The 19,327-nt window shown below is 41.4% G+C and overlaps 1 protein-coding gene across 1 annotated transcript in view; it reads left to right on the top strand.

Annotated features, from left to right (window-relative positions):
- Positions 1–19,327, top strand: part of ARID1B (AT-rich interaction domain 1B) — a 447,671-nt gene that overhangs the window by 295,121 nt on the left and 133,223 nt on the right. The window contains exon 5 of the mRNA XM_019548627.1: positions 7,998–8,241. Coding sequence (XP_019404172.1) covers positions 7,998–8,241 — 244 coding nt within the window. The remainder of the gene's footprint in view (positions 1–7,997; positions 8,242–19,327) is intronic.

Genomic DNA, 19,327 nt, shown 5'->3' with positions numbered 1-19,327 from the left:
GGGTGTATATATGTGTGTGTATATGTGTATATAATATAAATTATATGACACACAAAATTATATAAATGTATATGTGTGTGTGTGTGTGTGTGTGTGTGTGTGTGTGTGTGTGTGTGTATAAAGTTGACCTAAATGTTCGCAACAGCAACCTTTGCGCTATTAATGGATCCAGCTTGGCAGGCAACAAAGTGGAATGTCTGTATTTTCTTTACATCATGTTAGTTCCAGAATTCTACTTGGATTTGTGCAAGCTGAAAAAGGAGAAGTCAGAGCATTGACATTTTTGGCATTTGCTTACACGTGTGTATTTGCTGAAATTAATACAGGACTTTGTGGGAAAGGAGTCTGTGCTTTTAGGAACCTATTCTGCATAACTTGTTAGAAATAAAAATATTTAATGCTAGTAGGATGCCTAAGAACACAGTTCAATTGCTGAAGTATTTTAGGAAGCCCCTGTGGTCTGTGGAATGAAGGAAATGGGTTTCCCTAGCAAATGGCACATATTTCACACTACTTTGTTTACTAGCTCTATATTTAGTTCAAGAAGCTAACATTTTGCACCAGGTGCTTAAAACTACCCTGGTTTAGAATCTTCCATGAATAGCTTAGTATGTACAGATTACAGTTCCTCTGGTTAAAAATTAGAATGCATAGTAAGTGGAATGAAATGAGATGGCCTGAAGTACCAGGACGAACCATATGTGAATAGCACCCTTAACCAAATATTATCAACGCCTAGGTTTGTCCTATAAAGGAATTCTTAATATGGAACAGATCCTTCTTTATTATAGTATTTTCTGAGGCAGGACATTGGGGAGGGAAGGAGGCCTAGCATTATAGATACCTACATTTTCCTAGAAGAAAGTATTTGTAATGGATGTGATCTTGGACCCTATGACTCAAGTGAACACTGAATTACCAACATTCAGAGAAGAGCCTTTGTTTCTGGCCATGCATTGGTTACTTAGGCAAAGAGTTACTTACAATGTTGAAAGCGCCTTGCACAAAAATAGTATAATAGCGTCATTTGTAAGGAAACAAATTGGCTGGTGTTCTTTCCAGTCTAGTTAATGGTGGTTTGTACAGGGGGAGGGTGGGAGGAGGGCTCTCTGTGTGCTCTGAGATAAGATTTTTCACTATTTTTGGCATGATTGCTTAAATGTTATGACATATAGTTTAGAAAGAAGATACCTGCTCAGGGGGGTTAACATTGGGACATGAACATTTTTTCTTCATGGCCTCCGTCATTCCTGTGCCTGTGTTTTTGCAGTTGCACAGGAAATCTGAGGCTGTTAGCTCACTTGCTGTCTAGACAATGTGACCAGCAGGGCCTTTGGAAGACTTCTTGAAACACACTATTATAGGCTTCTTTGTGATGAAAAGAGGTCTTACAAATATCTTGAAATTTAAACAAAGCTATTGTAGCTTTTTCCTTTGTGCATGTGTGTGTTTGTCAGCCAAATCATTGGCTCAAAGTTAATCTCAATTATAGAGTGTATTGTCTGTAGTCCCCTATGGTTCCAAAACAATAGTAGAATGTGTGTATCTACTTCTCTATGGATCTGTATTTATATATATATATATGTACATTATATTTAAAGAGACAGAGTAACTGGAAACTTAAAGCAGAGAATCTTAATAAGGAGATAGAATCTGATATGAAAACCCTATCTTTTTAGCAATAAAATCTTTAATACTGCTAAAAAGACTGTGAGAAGGACTTAATTTATAATACAGGCTTTGAGGCTGTAATCAAATCAGCAGTTGCGGGCCTTTGCATTTACCCATAGGATTTGTGCTAAATGATTCTGATTGTAGGATAGAGCCTCTGATTTGAAGCTTCTTGAAGAGCAGATGTATATCTATTTTATATTTTTGTGCCAGTTTTTTAAGGTAATTTTTCCTCTGCCTTTTGAGGAGAGAGGATTTGACAACAGTAGAAAACTTGTATAAATCTCAGGCCATGTGTGTTGTACTTAAGTCTGAGCAAGAGATCTGGAAACTCAGTAAATACTAGCCATAATTTTGACCAGTGATCTCCATCTGGCAAGGTGCTGACTGTTTACTGGGGGTTGTTTCTGCACTCTTTGCCATGACCCCACAGAAGATGCTCAGAATTTGCATCATAGGCCAGAGATACTTTCAGTAATTAATTGTTTCTATTGATCTCTGCCATGACAATCCTAAGAAAGCTGGTAACTGACGTATTTGCAAGGTAAACTTTTGTTCTACAAGGAGTGTCCTAATGTTACAATACAGGCAACCCCTGCTTAACACTGTTTCATTTGGTGCTATTTCACTACAACGCACATTTGAAATCGATACCAGATTTCACTTAGCACTCAGTAAGTTTCGTTATAACGCTCTCAGTCACCATCTTAGGTCGTCAAATGTTTTTGGTTTCGTTTAACGCTTGGAACCAATTAAGAGCACTAAGCAGGGGTTGCGTGTAGTGTAAGACTGATGTTGTAGCTGTGATGGTCTAGAAATAACGCGAGGGAAGGATTTCTTAGAATGATATCTTTTATTGGACCAACTGTGTAGTTGGGATAAAGTTAGACAAAGCTTTTGAATGCAAGACTTGGGAAGAATGCTTAGGCTGAAGATATCACACTAAGAAATCCATGTCCCAATGTTGTCAGCATGCCTAGTAATTATGTTTCAAAACTTAGCTTAAAGTATTCTTGTTCTCTCTCTCTCTCTCTCTCTCTCTGTGTGTGTGTTAGATTTTATTTATTTTGTTTCTAGGACTGTTCCTTAAGGGCATTATATTATTAAATAATATGTGTGTGACTGTATGTTTTCCCCGTGCTTCAGTGATGAGTAACCTTGACTTTCCTGGCTCTTTATAAGCAGTTTACTTCCTACAACTTCCCCTGCTGGCTGTGTTACAATTGTAAATCGGCATTCTATTTCAAGAGTGGCTCTCCTGTCAAAGTCCGATAAGATCATACCACCAGGAAGGCATAACATTATAATCCTAAGCACAATGCGATTCTGTTCATTTTAGCTCTTGTACTTGTCACACGGACAAGAATAAAGGTTGTGCATGGGTGGAAGGTGAATGAAGAAGAGAAGATAGCCATAGATAACACACTTACCTAAAAGATATAAATCCTGCACAGGGACAGCTGGGTTTAGAATCACGGTATTATCTAGGAACTAGCTTTGAGAAGTCGTTGGGATGTCCTGAATAATATGATGCACTGAATGACATAGATAATGCAGCATTTTGGCATGGATAGGTGGCAGAAGATACAGAAAATTATATTTCATCCTTCATTTTTCTTTAGACTTGGCACTGCATTCAAAAGCTAATTTAAACAGTAGATAGCAGTAATAAGATTTTTTTTTTCCTACAGGAAACAAACCTGTGTGTATAAAAAGAGATTTTTGGCAATAATATATTTGCTATGCTGTATTCAGAGAAGTGAGTGCTTTACAGATGAAGCCTCTGAAAAAGAGGTAGAATTTAAGGCATGCCTGGGGGTATGGGGACTTCAGCCCCTTAAAAGAATCCCTGCAATTACCTAACCTGCCAACTTTCCAACAAGATAAATGGAAGCACTGTAGCTTGAAGGTGCCTTGGTTTGAATGAGATGCAGTAAGTAAGGTCTCTCTGTTCTTTACAGGCATCATAGATCTGATAGTACTTATAAAAGAAGAATAGAGTTGGTGCCCTGCTGACTAAATTGTCCTCTAGAGAAGTATTAGTTACAGAGCTTTTTTGTTAACTAGACTGCATGCTTAAACCGCTGTGGAACGTCTCTTATTAGCAGGTTTTTAAATAGCTTTGCATACGGATATGTTAAGTATGTGTATGTGTAAGTGTATCTATATAATTTACATATAAAATATATATGCACACATAATGTGTATATAAATGTCTGTAATGTGAAAATTACATGTTACTTTATTACTGTTCTCTTACATGGTGGAAACAGCAAGCATTAAAAAGCTGATGATATTAGAACAAGAAGAAGACCTCGCTCATATTGCCTGGATGCTGTGTGCATACTCTTTGTAATTTTCTCAAATAGCTTTTCTAGTAACAGTGTTATTTCTAAAGTCCCTGTGTTCTGAAATGGGTCCGTTTGCTCACTTTCTCATGCCTCAGGGGATTGATGGAGGACCCAGTGATTATTTTATTAACTCTATCTCCATACATCTGTTCCTTTAAAAATAATTTATCAAATTGAAAGAAAAAATTCACAGAGCCCCTGGCAAAGTAATGAAGTAGGAATAGCTGAGGATGGCTGTGTTCTGCTTCAGCCCGCTGTAGCACAAGAAAAAGACTGTATAACTCAGATGGCCATGTGGGTAACACACATCTATTTTATTCATTCTTGTGAGAGAGGTTATGAATTTATCAAATTTCTTGCTTACCCAGATGCACATTGATGCAGTGCTAATATCCTTGGCTGCATGGCTGGATGAAACGTGAAGTATCCATGTACAACATGCAGTCCCTAGAAGGAAATCCAGCCATTCTGTCCACTTCGTGTGTGTGTGTGTGTGTGTGTGTGTGTGTGTGTGTGTGGGAATCATTAGGGTCAGACTGAAATAAAACACAGTGCAGCAGGAGCTTGTTGGCTCCCTTTTTATGTTGGTTTGTTTGTTTGTTTGTTTTTTGGACATAGCTCTTTAAGCACAGCAGTATCACATGAGCCCCTTTTTACTTTTATGAATGAGCTGCATCAGGTTTGTGAGAAATCCCTGGAAGGCATGCTCTTGAGGAAATGCCTGGGACTTGTCACTCACTCCACCCCCATGGGGGATTAGCAAAATGATAAATTGTAATGCAATCTGATGGAAGAAATGAACTTCACTCTTGCCCCCACACTCTCTCCCCTCCTACACACACACACACACACTCAGCAAGCCCAAGATAAATAATTATATTATGGTGAACTCTGAAGTTTTACCTGAACCCCAGAACTACAGATCATTTTCTCATGTGCAGTATTACCCGCTTAATTTTTTTGAAACTCCTCTTGGCTGCATGAAACATTTTTTTCAGTCCTAAAATCGTTATCAAATCTCAATTGCATTTTGAATGGGATGGCTACTCTATGAGCAACAGTGTTTACATATCTTGTACCTGTTAAGAAGTCATTATTTTCCTGTTTATCAAATTCACTTCTGTGTAGAAGATTTCTATAATTATTTTATAATGTATCAAACACTGTCATTTCTCTTCAGTATTTTAATGGACATCAACAAATTTTTAAATCTGAAACAACAGAAATAAGGGTCTTTTGCTAATTTCACAGTTTGACTCTTGTTTTTAAGTGTTTGCAGCTTGACTGTAAAATCTGTGCAGAGCTGACATACATTTTCGTGTTTTCAAACGGGATTTTCATTTGTGCATGCAAAATGAGAAATATGCCTACAATGTTGTGCTCATACGCAAAACCATGAGTTAATCGAGGTTGCAAAGTTACTTATACAAAAATGAAGGTCAAATTAGGATTTGGAATGCTGGACTGCAAAGTGTCAACTTGGGAGCAAGTTTGAGGGGAAATATAGGCATGATCATAGCTAGTACTTCTCTCGGTGGACAAGAGTTGAGTCTAGCATCCAGGTTGTGTTTTGGACTTACTAATGGTTATTTAGATTCATTTTGCCCTTCAGCTTATGCAGCTTGGAAACAAATAGCAATCTTCACAAAATTCCAGCTCTCATAGGAGGAGGGGTGGGCATTTTATAAGAGGCTAGTCAGAGATAGGCAAAGTTACTATAAGGATACTGCTTCACATTCTAGTCCGACAGTAAATCTGTCTTGAAATCTTCCTCACTTCTGAAAATTTGACTGATCTTATACATCAGTAATTTATGTTTTCCTTAACAGCCCCCCCTGAGACAGGGACACCTTACTCGTACGACTCCTGTTAACCAACGCAAAAAATATTACATTCAGTAAATGCTGTGTCATCCTGATTATTTGAACTGTTGGAAGTCTACATTATTAAATGGCACATGAGTTGACCTGTTTTATGTAAAAAATAGCTGTCTCTTTTAATTGTATCCTACTCAGGTAACAGAAATATATGCTAACATGTACCTTGCAACCGTAATGTTTCCATGACCTTTTGCAGTGTTGGAGTTTCCTAAATGTCTTTACGCATCCAAAGCAGGGGTAGGCAACGTTTTTTGGCCGGAATGCCAGAAAACACCACAATGCCTACTTTGGAAGGTGCCAGAGTGCCGGCATGGCAGAAAAAAAAAATGAGGGCAAGGGGTAAATGGCAGGATGCCCTGCCTGTGGCCCCTGCCCCCCAGCCTGGGCTCTGTGGCTGTCAGCAGCTATCCCGGCTCTGGGTAGCTGCTGGAGCCCGTGTTGCTCCCAGCAGGGCTTGCAGCATCCCAGCTGCCTGTTGGGAGCAGCCAGGGCTGCTGGCTGGCAGCAGCTCCCCAAAGCCAGGACCGGCTGCAGCCAGGAGGCTCCAAACAGCTGTGCCAGGCTCCTGCATCAGCTCCTCACCAGCGCATGCAGGCACGCCTCGGAGCAGGCAGTGGGGACAGGGCTTGAGGCAATGCACCCTGGTCTCTCCCCCACTTCCAGCACAGAGGTTATGAGGCCGGCGCAGCTGTTTTGGAGCCAGCCCGCGCTCTGGGCAGCTGCAGCAGGCAGTGGGCAGAGTGCAAACAACTCCACTGGGCTGCACAGCTCCGGCATCAGCTCCATGCTGGCGGCGACTGCATGGGCACCTCGGGGCAAACAGCGGGGCAGTGCAGCACACCCCAAGGTGTCCGTGCAGTTGCCACCAGCACAGAGTTGATGCCGGAGCTGTTTGCACTCGGTCTCATTGCCAGACTCATCACCTCCGTGCCACTCGGGTGAGCGATGAGATGCTGTTGTGCTCAACAGAGGTGATGAGCCCAGCGCAAATGAAGTCTCATTGTTTAAGTTTACTGAAATTTAACCCCACTGAGCCAAGGAGTAACATAACTCCTGGGGGCTTACCCAACTTTCAGATAATCGAACATCTCAGTTAGGTAGGGTCCAAGTAAGTAAAATTTGGCCAGAGTAGGAAACCATTTAACCACCACTTCCAAAATAAATTGTGACAGTTGTTCAATAATGTACAGCCACAGCATAAAATACTTCAGGAAGCAAGTAAGAAGCAGTGTGTCCAGCTGAAATTGAAGGCGAATTATAGGGTGGCAGAATGTAGTTACGCAGATTGGATTTTAAACCTTCACACTAGAACAGACCTATTTACCCTTGAAAAAAGTGCATCCAGGTCTGTAAATGAAGTCATGGCTTTGTTTGCATCACATCTGAAAATGTAATGGCATGAATGAAAGCATTACAAGACTGCATATCTGATACCCCTCATCTGCTATTTTGATGATTGTTTTAATTAGGCAAAGTTACTGTATTTACTCATGTAATAGCCATGCTTTTTTCTCAAAGTTTTCTCCAAAATGAGGATGCACCCATTCCAGCAAGGCTGAGGAAATATTGCTGCTAAACAAATGGTGTAATTCTGTGTTTGAACATCCACCCATACTTTTTTTTTTTATCTTGCATGATCTTGCAGATGAGACTGAATATGGAATGGAATTAACATACCAAGTGGCATGGGTTTCCCATGTGAGTGCATTCCAGTCTTCAGCAAATCATGCCTTTTTAAGAGAAATGTCTTGGCTATTACACAAGTAAATAGGGTATGTTGGATATGATTCTAAATGCAGTTAATGCAGAAATACTAAGGGGAAGTGGAAATGGCGCATGGTTTTTATTTTTATTTTTTGCTGTCCTCAAGAATTTGTGGGCTTAGATTTAAAAAGTTAATCCACCAGTAGAAAACATTAAAATCTGTTTGTTCGTACAGAATAAATTTTGCCTCACTTTATTTAGGTAACTAAAACTTTGTAGGTAGCATTCTCGCTTCTTGTTGCAAGTCCATTGCCTGTCCGTTCTCAGGTTCTGTAGTTTGGTTGTTAGTTCTTACTGCTACTCTATCCTTTTCTTTTTCCTTCCCTCTCAGGATTTATCTGGCTCCATTGATGACTTGCCCACTGGAACGGAGGCAACACTGAGTTCAGCAGTTAGTGCATCAGGTTCTACAAGCAGCCAGGGGGAGCAGAGCAACCCTGCACAGTCACCTTTTTCACCTCATGCTTCTCCACATCTCTCCAGCATCCCTGGTGGTCCATCGCCTTCCCCTGTAGGCTCTCCTGTTGGAAGCAATCAGTCACGATCTGGTCCAATTTCTCCTGCAAGTATTCCAGGTAAATTTGTTTTTAAAAATAAAGGGAATGGAAACATTGTGTCTCATGAAATTATAAAAATAATTCTCTCTATGTATTGTATATTCATTCATTTCGTAGGAATCTTGGATTTTGTGGGTCTCCTTTGTTAATAAAATTCACACAGATGTCAGAGAGATGGATTCAACCGGAAACTTCAGATCCAAGCACTCTCAGATCTTGGAAGGTTCTAGTCTAAATCTCAAATTTGTATTTGGTGCCTTTCACTGTAATGGATCAATCCAAACCTTTGATCTGAACACTCCCTGAACTTTTGAAAAGTGCAGGTCTGAATTTTCAGTTTGGGACAATCTCCTGGGTACATCTATCAAAGGCATCACACTTCTTTGAATTATTTATAGGGCCTTTTTATTCTAAATCAAGGTTTTGTTGTCTTTGTTTCCTGGAGTTATGCAGTATTTTAAGTGCAGGTGAAAATGGCTGTCTTAGGAAGGCATAGTTTGTAATACTTGATGCAAAATCATCAAGACGATATTTTCAGCACTTGGAGGGAGTAACTCTGGACAGATCTAGAATTTTAAAGAGAGGTGCATCATCATATATAAATAGGGGTCTACCTAACTCAAGGAGGAATCCAGTTGATTTCTCAGGGATATTGTGGGGATGACTGCCATATTCATGGGCTGATCATGGAGGGGCAGGACCACATGACAGGCAGTCCTTTCAGCCAATCATCAATGAGAGGCAGAGCTGGCAGCCATCTTGAGCTGCCCTTCATAGCTGGGCTGCAGTGTAGTAAGGCCTGCTGGCTCCCTCTGGGGATCTAGCATTTTATTTTCAGTACACTTTCTTATTTTAATTTTCATGGATTTTGCAGGCATTGCTCTCTTTTATGGGCATTACCAGATATCACAATTTCCATGAAATCCACAAAATTGCAATTTTGGTAGATCCCTACATGTAAAACAACACATTTTTCCCCAGTTAGCAGAAGCTTTACTAATCTACTTTAGGCCTAGGGCTGTATTATTAAATTTAACGATTGAAGCAAAAGTAAATATAACTGCATTGGCATGAGTTAAAAACAATCTGCAGGACTGTGAAATAGGAACTTTGTTTCCAGGAGCAACTAATAGGCAACAGATAGCTTAACTGGTGGAACAAGAAGACTATTCAAAGGAGAGAGTTATTAATACTTATGGAATAAAGAGTTTAGAAGGGATCGCATAGATTATGATGAGCCATGAACTCAGTCAACTCCCTCAGCACTGCCTGACTACAAATGCTGCTGCAGCTGCCTGGCAGCTGGTTTTAAACTTCGGGTGGAGCAGGAATCAGAGGGGTGCAAGTGCACCAGTGTATCTGCCCTTCCCTCTATCCCAGATCCACCTTTGGGGGTAACAAATTATTAGAGTCCCACCCTACCAGTAATAATTAAAATGACAGGGGCATGGTTACTATTAATTCTTTAGTGGCATCTGGTGTATGGTGCAAGTCATTCATGTGAACTAAGAAATCTGGAAAACTACTATAGTTTTATCAACAAGAAAAATGGACAAATGCATTAATTCTTGACACACATTCTCAGTTGGCTCCCACCAATCTAGCTTGGCAGTGATGGGCCGAAATCCCAAACCATTTGGTGTTTCAAAAGGGCTGGTCTCCCAAGGCTGAAGAAAATTATGAGCAGAATTGAGTGGGAGTAAAGATTTAAGATCAAACAAGGTGAATGAGAATTGAGAGCTCTGTTAAAAAACCGCATTCAATGGCCAGAATGCCACAATTCTAAAATCAAGAAAAAGGACATTCACTAAAGATCCTTCTTGATACCATGGTGGAGTAAAGGCAACAATTAGAACTGCAAAAAGCAATATATAGCAAGTGGGGAAAATAGATAATAATCTATGTACATCTATGTACATTAGAGGATATAAGGTATAGAAAATTGATTCATCCAAATGTTCATCCAAGAGGAGGTTGGATGCACATCTTGCTGGGGTCGTTTGACCCCAGTATTATTCCTGCCATGGCAGGGGGTCAGACTAGATGATCTGCTCAGGTCCCTTCCGACCCTAGAAACTATGGAACTAGGATTAGGGAAGCTAAAGACATCAGGAAAAAAATAATGGCTAGCACAGCTGAGTCCATAAGGAGTTCTTAAAGTATTCTTAGAACAAAAAAATCCTGGAAATGGTGTAGGCCCATAACTGGATGGAGGTGGTAATGTTGTCAGTGATGATGCAAAAAAACAGTAGTGTTCAATGTATATTTCCATTCTGTGTATTGGATGTGTCAGGATGATATATTTGTGTCATATTGTGGACTGCAAGTATTTCTTCATCCTTATTAGCCTGGTAAGAAACTTAAAAAGGATCTCTTAAGGACAAATTTTTATAAATCAGTTTCTGATGTTTAATTTAATAAATTTAGAAATATTGGCATAATTAAGAGAGATCAATATTCAAAAAAGGGCAATAGGAACAAAGAATACAAGACATATCAACAGAATAGGGGCCTTTATCTTGAAAACAACTGGTCCTATAGGCTAGGGACAGGCATTCAAAAAGTCTGAGCCTGAGTTGATTCATCTTTGCAGACTAGTTTAACCTGTCGAGACTGAATCCATTTGCAACTGCACAGACATTCCTTCTGGACTGAAGAAATTCAGGTGCATGCTTGCAGTGGCTCAGGCTAAAAGCCAAGGAGCACTAGAACAGCCCTCCCTTCCCTTCGACAGTGCTGAGCTGAGGAGGGGTGTGGCCTGGCCCTGACAGGATGCTCTGATTAGGGAAGGGCATAAATTCCCACCCTGCCTACACCATCCCAGGCTTTTCCCTGCTGGCTGCTCAAGGGAAAGGAGTGTTGTCAATCCCCAGCTAGCACTCTGAGGCAAAGGGATGTTTGTGCAGTGCATGCATCTTCTGGTGATACTGAGATTTTCAATCTCCTGCACCCTGCTTCTTCATACTGTCTGCAAACCTGATTGGTGAGGGAGCCAGTAGGGGGCTGATAAGACAGCATTTATCAGCCCATCAACAAAACAAAAGTTTCTCATTAGTTCAAGCTCTTGTTAAACAGCTTTTTCCAGGAAGGAACACAGCGACATTACCAGCTGACCTGTTGAATAACTCCAAAAATCCCTAAGCAGACACTGATCTGTCTGCCATTGTCCTGTCCCAGTGAAATTGGACACAAACACACACACACCCCCTCTACCTCTCAGCGTTAGCTAGCGTACCACATGTCTAACACATTCAACCAGGTTTATATTAAACTAGTGTCAGCATTTTGACACTGGTTTATGTGCACTGAACTCATGTTCTGTTAACCAGTTTCTGATCACTTAAACCAGTTTATGTAATGTCTGTCCCTAGCCATAAAGTCTGTATGGAGCGGTGAGCTCAACATGAGTTCCCAGTTTATGAGCTCTTTGGATGTATACATAGGAACATAAATAGGAGTAGGGAGATGATTTTACCTTTGTATCTGGAGTGGGTGAGACTGGAATATTGCATATAGTTCTAGCGCCTGTATTTTAAAAAGGGTAATGAAAAATTGGAGAAAATGTAGAAAAGATTCACAAATAGTGATTCAGGGGCTGGAAAAAGTACCTTACAGTGAGATATAAAAGGAGTTGATCCAGTTAGCTTATTTGCAAGCAGATTTAGACGTGGCTGGATTGCAGTGTGTAAGAACCTTCACAGGGAGAAGTGCTAGCTAAAGGATTTATTAATGTTGTTGAGAAAGTCGTAAGAACAAGTGGTTGGAACCTGATGTCAGACCAGTTCAGATGAGAAGCAAAATATTTTTAACAGTGAACGTGATTATAACTGTTAATATAAACTACCAGGGTCAGAGGAGGATTCTTCATCTTCTGATGTCGTCAAATCAGAACGGAATGCCTTTCTGGAAAGGTAGGCCACAGCCAGTGAGAAGTTAGCCAGACTTTTGGTACTGGGCTCAAAACCAAAGTAAATAAGTATAAATATAAGAGCCTATTACATAGAGGAGGTCGGACTAACTGCTGTAGTAGTCACTTTGGCCTTAAAGGCAACAAACTGGTGAAATTACACACTAAATCTGTGCTTTGCAACTGTGAGTGAAGTTTAATGACTTGGAAAGAGGCCTCAAATTTGTTTAAAGCAACTGCCTTAAAGCAGGACTGTCCAACATATTTGGCCCCAGAGACTGGATCCAGAGTAATTTCATTAAATATTAAATACCTCCAAGTAGTCAGTCTGGTAAAGAAATCAGTATTTCACCTACCTAATTGAACAGGAAGTAGATACCATTTTGATCATCACCCTTCTTGTTAGATTCTGTAATCAGTCATTTTTTTGGAAGCACCGTCTTTCTTAGGTAGCAATTTTCAGAATGACACCAAAGAAAGAAACATGGCTCCTGGCTTCTTCCTGGCCTAAGCTGGTTCCAAAATCAAGGTGGGGTTTTTGTTCTTGTGGTAGAAGATGATCTGTTGAATGTGAACCAGTGCAAGGTTTTTATGAATCCACAGGTAGCTATAGTGCCTTTTCCCAAGCAACAGCTGCAAAATGACATTATCAAGTTGGGTATTGAGAACCTTCAGAGTTGCACTGAAGTTGACTGGAATCTTGGAATGAGAGTAGGACCGATTCCCTTGCCCTGGTCTTGCCAGTAACTGAGTTAATAGAGAAACTTGGGATGCTTTCCCCACTTTTTTTTTTTTTTTTTTTTAACTAAACAGTGAAGGTGGAGAGCAGTAGGTATCTCCCACCTTATAACAATCAGGCATCTTGGGGTTACGGAATAAAGCAGGGTTGTCCAACTGTGTGGCTGAGGGAAGAAGGGAGGGATAGCATGTATTGCCTGTGCAGCCTACACAGCAGGGGGTTGTGCTGCAGTAGGGAGATGGGAGTCATGCACCAAGAGCACTGCCTACTCAGTGGAGAGAAGGGGAATCCAAGAGGCCTGGCAGTACAGAGTGTGGCCTGGGAGCTGTGCTCCAGCACCGTGTGGCCCTCAGCCACAGGGATGCTGGACAGCCCTGGAATAAAGGCTTGAGGACAATAAAAAACAGAAAGTTCTTTCACACTTTCATCAGTCATGGAGGATAGCAGGTTTTGTGGGCTTTGATTTATTAGACAGCTACTTGATCAGAAGCTGCTATGAAAGGTGGATGCTTTAAGTAGTTTCCCAGGGACAGGACCCTGGCAGACATATCCAAGTGCTCTGTTCCTTCTAGTCTCCCAATCTCACTGGGGGATTGAGATGAGGAGTCAGCTTTCAGTAGCTTTGTCCCAGATCTTACTTATGGGGCAGGAGAGAGCTCTATTCAGCTTTACTGTAAACCTCTGTTTAGTGCACCTTTTGGATGTTAAGATTTTCAACTATATAAATAGGACTGTCCTGTCACCCTCCTCTTTCAGCCTGCTTAGTTTCCACCCTTTTGTGTCATTGCCAGTTGTTTATTAACTTCCAAGTCCACCTATAGTGCCTTGGGAAAAAAAGTAAGACAGCACTTACTCATATTTCTGTGGCCTGTGATGATCAAGCTACAGGGGTATGTTTGTTTCTGTTTCTTGTTTTTTAAATGAATATTCTTTAGTATACTCTTGCTCTTTCTTTAACATTTTTGTTTACTGCTATTTTTCACTCCTTCCTCACCCTTCCCTTGTTTGTTCTGACCTCAATCCTCTCCTATTACCTCCTGCGATGTCTTGCTACAGCTTCTCCATGTGACATAGATTGGCTCTTTCAATCATTCTCTCTCCAGCAAGTCATTGTAAAATGAGCAGCTGTTGTGTTGCTGATAGCTATGGCGAGGGAAAGCCAAAGTGTTGCAGGGGGTTCTTGGCGGGAAGGCCGTTGAAATAAAGGTGTTGCTTTCCCAGGGTTTGCTGGAAAGGAAGCATCCTTTTCCCCATCCCTCCTTCATTGAAACAAAATTGACAACTAATAAAACATCTAAAGGGCAGACAAACAAACAGCCCACTATTAAACCTCCCAAATGGCTGATTCCATTCCATTGCCTGTTTAAACTGTTTCTCCACCCTACTGCAAATCTGCCCTCCCATATTGCTTATTATCACACATTGTGAATTTCATGGGAATGGACTGGCACAGACAGCACTGACATTGGCATATCCCTAACTCAGTGGGCATTTCCTTCCTGTGTTCTGTGAAAAGCTGAACAGATATTTCTTGTGGTAAGTGGCATACATCTCTGCAGTCTTTGTTTCCATCCACACGATTAGAATATAGCAGGGAGATTAACCGTTGAGGGTAGAAGATCCACTTAACTGTGTTTTATTCACAAGTGTATATTTTTCTCAAAGCTATATCATTTCTTTTTTAACCACACTTATGTTACAGAGCCCATTTTTTGCTCTTTAACGATTAAAAGCAAACCAGTGTCAGATGCTGGTGGAATATGATCTTGTTGTAGATTTTTGTAACAGAGACCACCCTTTTACTTTACCCAAAATAATAATGTCTTTATTTTGTAGCACTCTCTAGAATAAGGATACAATTTCTTTAAGAATATAAAAGTCATGCCCTGTACTGCTTTTAGGTCTTACGCTGCTCCTAATTCAACCCTAACCCACTAGTAGAAGCTGACACAGCAGAACATCAAAATGCGCTGCTGTTGCCAGAAGATTTAGTGGATGTTAATTTTACTTTTCTTGCCTCCTGCACCAACCGTTCCAGTTTACTAACAAAGCAAAAATGTAAATAAGCTAAACAGTTTTTTCCCCAAAATTTTTATTTCATTGGCCGAAGGCTTTCATCAGCTCTTTCTTCTCTGCGGCATAAGCAGCAACAGTGTTTAAATATTAAGAAGAGTAAGTGTACTGTGGGAGATTGCTGATAGGCCAGGAAAGTCTTAACCCCTTAGTGCCTGGGAAGATTTTTATGGGACTTCAGAAATGCGTATTATTTTAGATCCCAGCCAAGAGTTTTACTTTTCTGGGTACTGACATTTTTTATGCTAATTCTTTGTATGTTGCAAATGTCTTTATAAATAAATGAAAACAGTGGCTTTTTACATCACTAGACATAATTTTATTTTCTGAACTTCTTTTCTGATACCTTTTATTTTTAATTATTTGGCCAACTCGCACATCTTCACTGGCTATAGACTCAGTCACTAGGTAAGGTTTGCTCTGCCTCCTCTCCGTAAGACTTGTCTGTGTATGGAGTTGCTCAGGAATTGTGTATTAAGGAATCACTCCACATGTGGTTGTTCCTATTCCAGAGTAAGGCTATGTCTACATACAGCTGACTCTAATGCCTGAACACATAGATGCTTGCAGGCTTCTGGCAGCTCTGTGCAGCTCCACTCAGCAGCTGTGCCACCAGAGCATGAAGGGCTCACTAGACAGGCACCAGCTGCTGAATGGACCTCAGTAACCAGCTGAAGGTATGAGAATATCTATACATACCTTCAGCCAGCTACCAACTGGCAGCAGAAGCCTTACTCCACTTGGCAGAGAGGAACTGTTAGTACAAAAGCAGTTCTGCCACAAAATATTGCTGCATAGGCCAGAGCCCAAAAATGGGTGGGGGAGGAGTTATTCAACTTAATCTACCTTAAAAGATCTTTAATGGTAACAGTTGGTCAGCATCTCAGTAGTGTGTCTCATCTAAATGACCATTGCTCCACCTGCAAAATTAATTAGTTCAATACTGATGCAAGGAAAGGAGCTGTGTCCCACTGTGCAATGAACTCCCCTTCCTGCAGTGCTGGATTTTTATTCAGTTCACATACAGACCAGCTAGCGTAATACTGAAGACCTGACATTTACAGTACAAGCTGATATTAAGCAAGCATTAAGGACCTAAGGAGGACTCAGTTGTCCAAGGCTGTTATAAAATCTAGAAACTGAGCTCAAAGTCTTGTAATTTGGCATGAAAACTAGTGTGGGAAGGCTAAAAGGACTTAACAGCAGAGCAAGGAAAATAGTGAGTAAGGGTTAGTCCATCATGGGCTAAAACTGAGGTTTTAAAGTGTGAATCAGAATGGGTATAATAGTCTCTTTCATGCCTGCTAAAAGTTTGAGCTAATGAAATAAAATATTTTTAGAAGCATGACTGGAATAAGATAGGTTGATCAGATGTAACATGGTCATATCTTAAACAAAAATCCTTGCTTTATTAAACATTATTACTGGTATATTAAAGTGTTTTTAAAGCATTTTTTCAAAAAGATGACTATCACGTGAGAATGAATTTGTGGGCTAGTATTTTATTTACATTTTTCTGGTTAAAATTAACAGGTGCTTAAAAATGCCATTGCAAGACAAGAAAGGGGATTATTTCCCCTTAAAATGGACATGGTCCCCCTGCCTAGAAAGATTATTTTAACACATCCATCAATATTTCCCTCTTGGCTTCTCTAGAGGCAAAAATCCTGCAACAGCTTGTTGCAAGGAAGATGCATGCTGTTTATTGGCAAGCAGACCAGAAAAAACAAAACACAAAATGCCATTGACATAGCCATGTTTTTAATCACTGCTAGCACACAAAACATCTATTCAGCAGTTTTACAAATCTAGAATGCTTGCTAGGCTGTAGTTTTCCCTTAAAATGAAATGTTGAATGGTTCGGGTAGCAGTAGTTTAGCTCCCTTTTTTTAGCAGTATTTAGAACTTTACACTATAATCCACTTTTTTTTTTTAGATGGGAGAAGGGACAGTCAGATTGTAGGTACGTGGCTTTAGGGATTAGTCTTACAACGTGGATCATTTAACCTCTGTTATGTGTTAAAATTCAGACTAGATCAGTCGTGATTATAAGTTATCGTCTGAAGACCATTTGGCTTGTGTGAAATGAGTTGGTAGTCTCAGTCCATTTCCTTAGGGATGGTAGTCCTTATCACTAAAGCACTATCAGAATTGGCACCCTGCTTGGAGTTTCATCAGAAAGGTCAAAGAACTGTCTTGTTCTCTAGAGGTGGTCTCTCCAAGAAACAGCAGCAAGGAAGAAATACTAGGGAAATTTAAACTCTTGCAACCCATTCTGTATTTTGAGGACTGTGTTTAATTTTCAGGGCTATTGGGCTGGTAGATTCTTAGCATCATTAAATTAAGTTTAAAACCAAGAGAGGGACAAGTGTCCAAGAAGAACAGTTAGCTCAAATAGTTTCTGCTAATGCTTTCTATTTAAAGTTATCTTGGTTGTTTTAACTTATATTATAGATGTTAAATCCAACTGAATCTGTGGTGCCTAGGTTTTGGAAACCCATAAAATATTTTTCATAAATATAGTTTCATAGTTGGTAGGGTCAGAAGGGGCCTGAGCAGATCATCAAGTCTAACCTCCTGCCATGGCAGGAAAGAATGCTGGGGTCAAACAACCCCAGCTTGGTGATTATCCAGTCTCCTTTTGAAGACACCCAGGGTAGGAGCTAGCACCACTTCCCTTGAAAGTTGGTTCCAGATCCTAGCCACCCTGACTGTGAAGTAAAGTAGTGCCTCCTGATGTCTAGCCTGAATCTACTCTCAGTCAACTTACCCCTATTGCAGCTACCAAAATTGTTAAATGCACGCTTGCTATAACTTTCAGATGTCCATTGTATACCATGAGCAGATGCATGATTTTGTAAAGAGGGGTGCACGAGCAGCAACTGTCTCTGTCAGTGTGGCTGTGTGCCCTCTCACGACTTCTTCCCCTCTTCCATGGGGCAGGCAAACCAAACTGCAGGAGCAGCAACAGGGGACTTTTTTTTTTTTTAAGTTACCAAATCAAGTAAGAATCTCTACTCTGTTCTGTCCTCCTCCCCCCACACTCCAAGCCTCTCAGCACCCCTTCCATGTTCGTGGGTACCCATTCCTTCCTCTCCCCAACCCTCCACTGCCACTGTTGTCACCAGCTGCCTCGGAGGGGCAAAGGGAGCTCCAAAGCCTCTCCTGCCCCATTCCAGCTGGGCTGTGAGGGAAGCAGGGGTGGCAGGCAGGTTCCCCCCTCCCTGAGCCTGCTCCCAGGCTGGCAGGGAACATGCAGGGGGACTGGGCTGAGAATAAGACTAGGATGGAATTCAACGTAGACCAGTGCAAGGGGCTGCATCTAGGGAGAAGGAACCAACAACACACCTGTGGGCTGGGGAACACCCATCTTGTCAACACGGTGGCAGAAAGAGATCTTGGAGTCATTGTTGACTCCAGGATGAACATGAGCTTCCAATGCAAGGAAGCAGTCAGCAAGGATAACCGCACCTTGCCGCACTTCAAGAGATATGTGGCTAACATTGACAGGGTCCGGAGGAGGGCCACTCGCATGGTCAAGGGGCAGCAGGGCAGGCCCTAAGAAGAGAGGCTAGAGGGCCTGAACCTATTCAGCCTCCACAAGAGAAGTCTGAGAGGGGATCTGGTGGCCGTATACAAACTCATCAGGGGGGACCAGCGGGAATTGGGGGAGGCTCTGTTCCCCCAGGCACCACCCAGGGTTACTAGGAATAACAGCCACAAATTGTTAGAGAGAAGGTTTAGACTGGACATAGGGAGATATTACTTTATAGTTAGGGCTGCCAGGCTCTGGACTGGGCTCCCAAGTGACATGATACTCCTACATTGGGGGTCTTCAAGAGGAGGCTGGAGAGATATTTGGCTGGGGTGATATGATTCTGTTACTTGTTCCTGCCTGGGGCAAGGGGTTGGAACTGATGATCTGTTTGGGTCCCTTCCAACCCTATGTACTATGATACTATGGGCAGGCAGGCGCAACCCATCCATTGCTGCTGTCCCTGGCTAAACCTGGCTTCCCATGTAGCCTAGCTGGAATGAAGTAGGAGCAGCTTTAGAGTCCTGGCTGCACAGCCCCCTACTAGGGCTGTGCAAAGCTTCAGTCCCTGGTTGGATTCAGCAGAGATTTGGCCCAATTCAGTGGCCAAATCGCCAAATCTGAATCAAATCAAAAGACCCTTTAATCTCTCTGAATCGAATCAGAGCTCTCCAAATTGATTCAGAGATTTGGACCTTGAGACAACTTTAAATGTTTTTTCTACATACCCTTTAGGTAGAGGTATGTAGGCTTTTGAGTGCTGCGAAGCTGGGGTACATGGAGCTCAGAGGGCTCCCCAGTGCACTCGGCAGGAGATGTGAAAGTGGACCAGAAGCACTTCCGGGTCTGC

This window comes from Crocodylus porosus, unplaced genomic scaffold (assembly GCF_001723895.1).
Source record: "Crocodylus porosus isolate Cpor-Errol unplaced genomic scaffold, CroPor_comp1, whole genome shotgun sequence".
NCBI classification, from domain to species: Eukaryota; Metazoa; Chordata; order Crocodylia; family Crocodylidae; genus Crocodylus; species Crocodylus porosus.
This window is presented reverse-complemented; position numbering and strand designations above follow the sequence as displayed.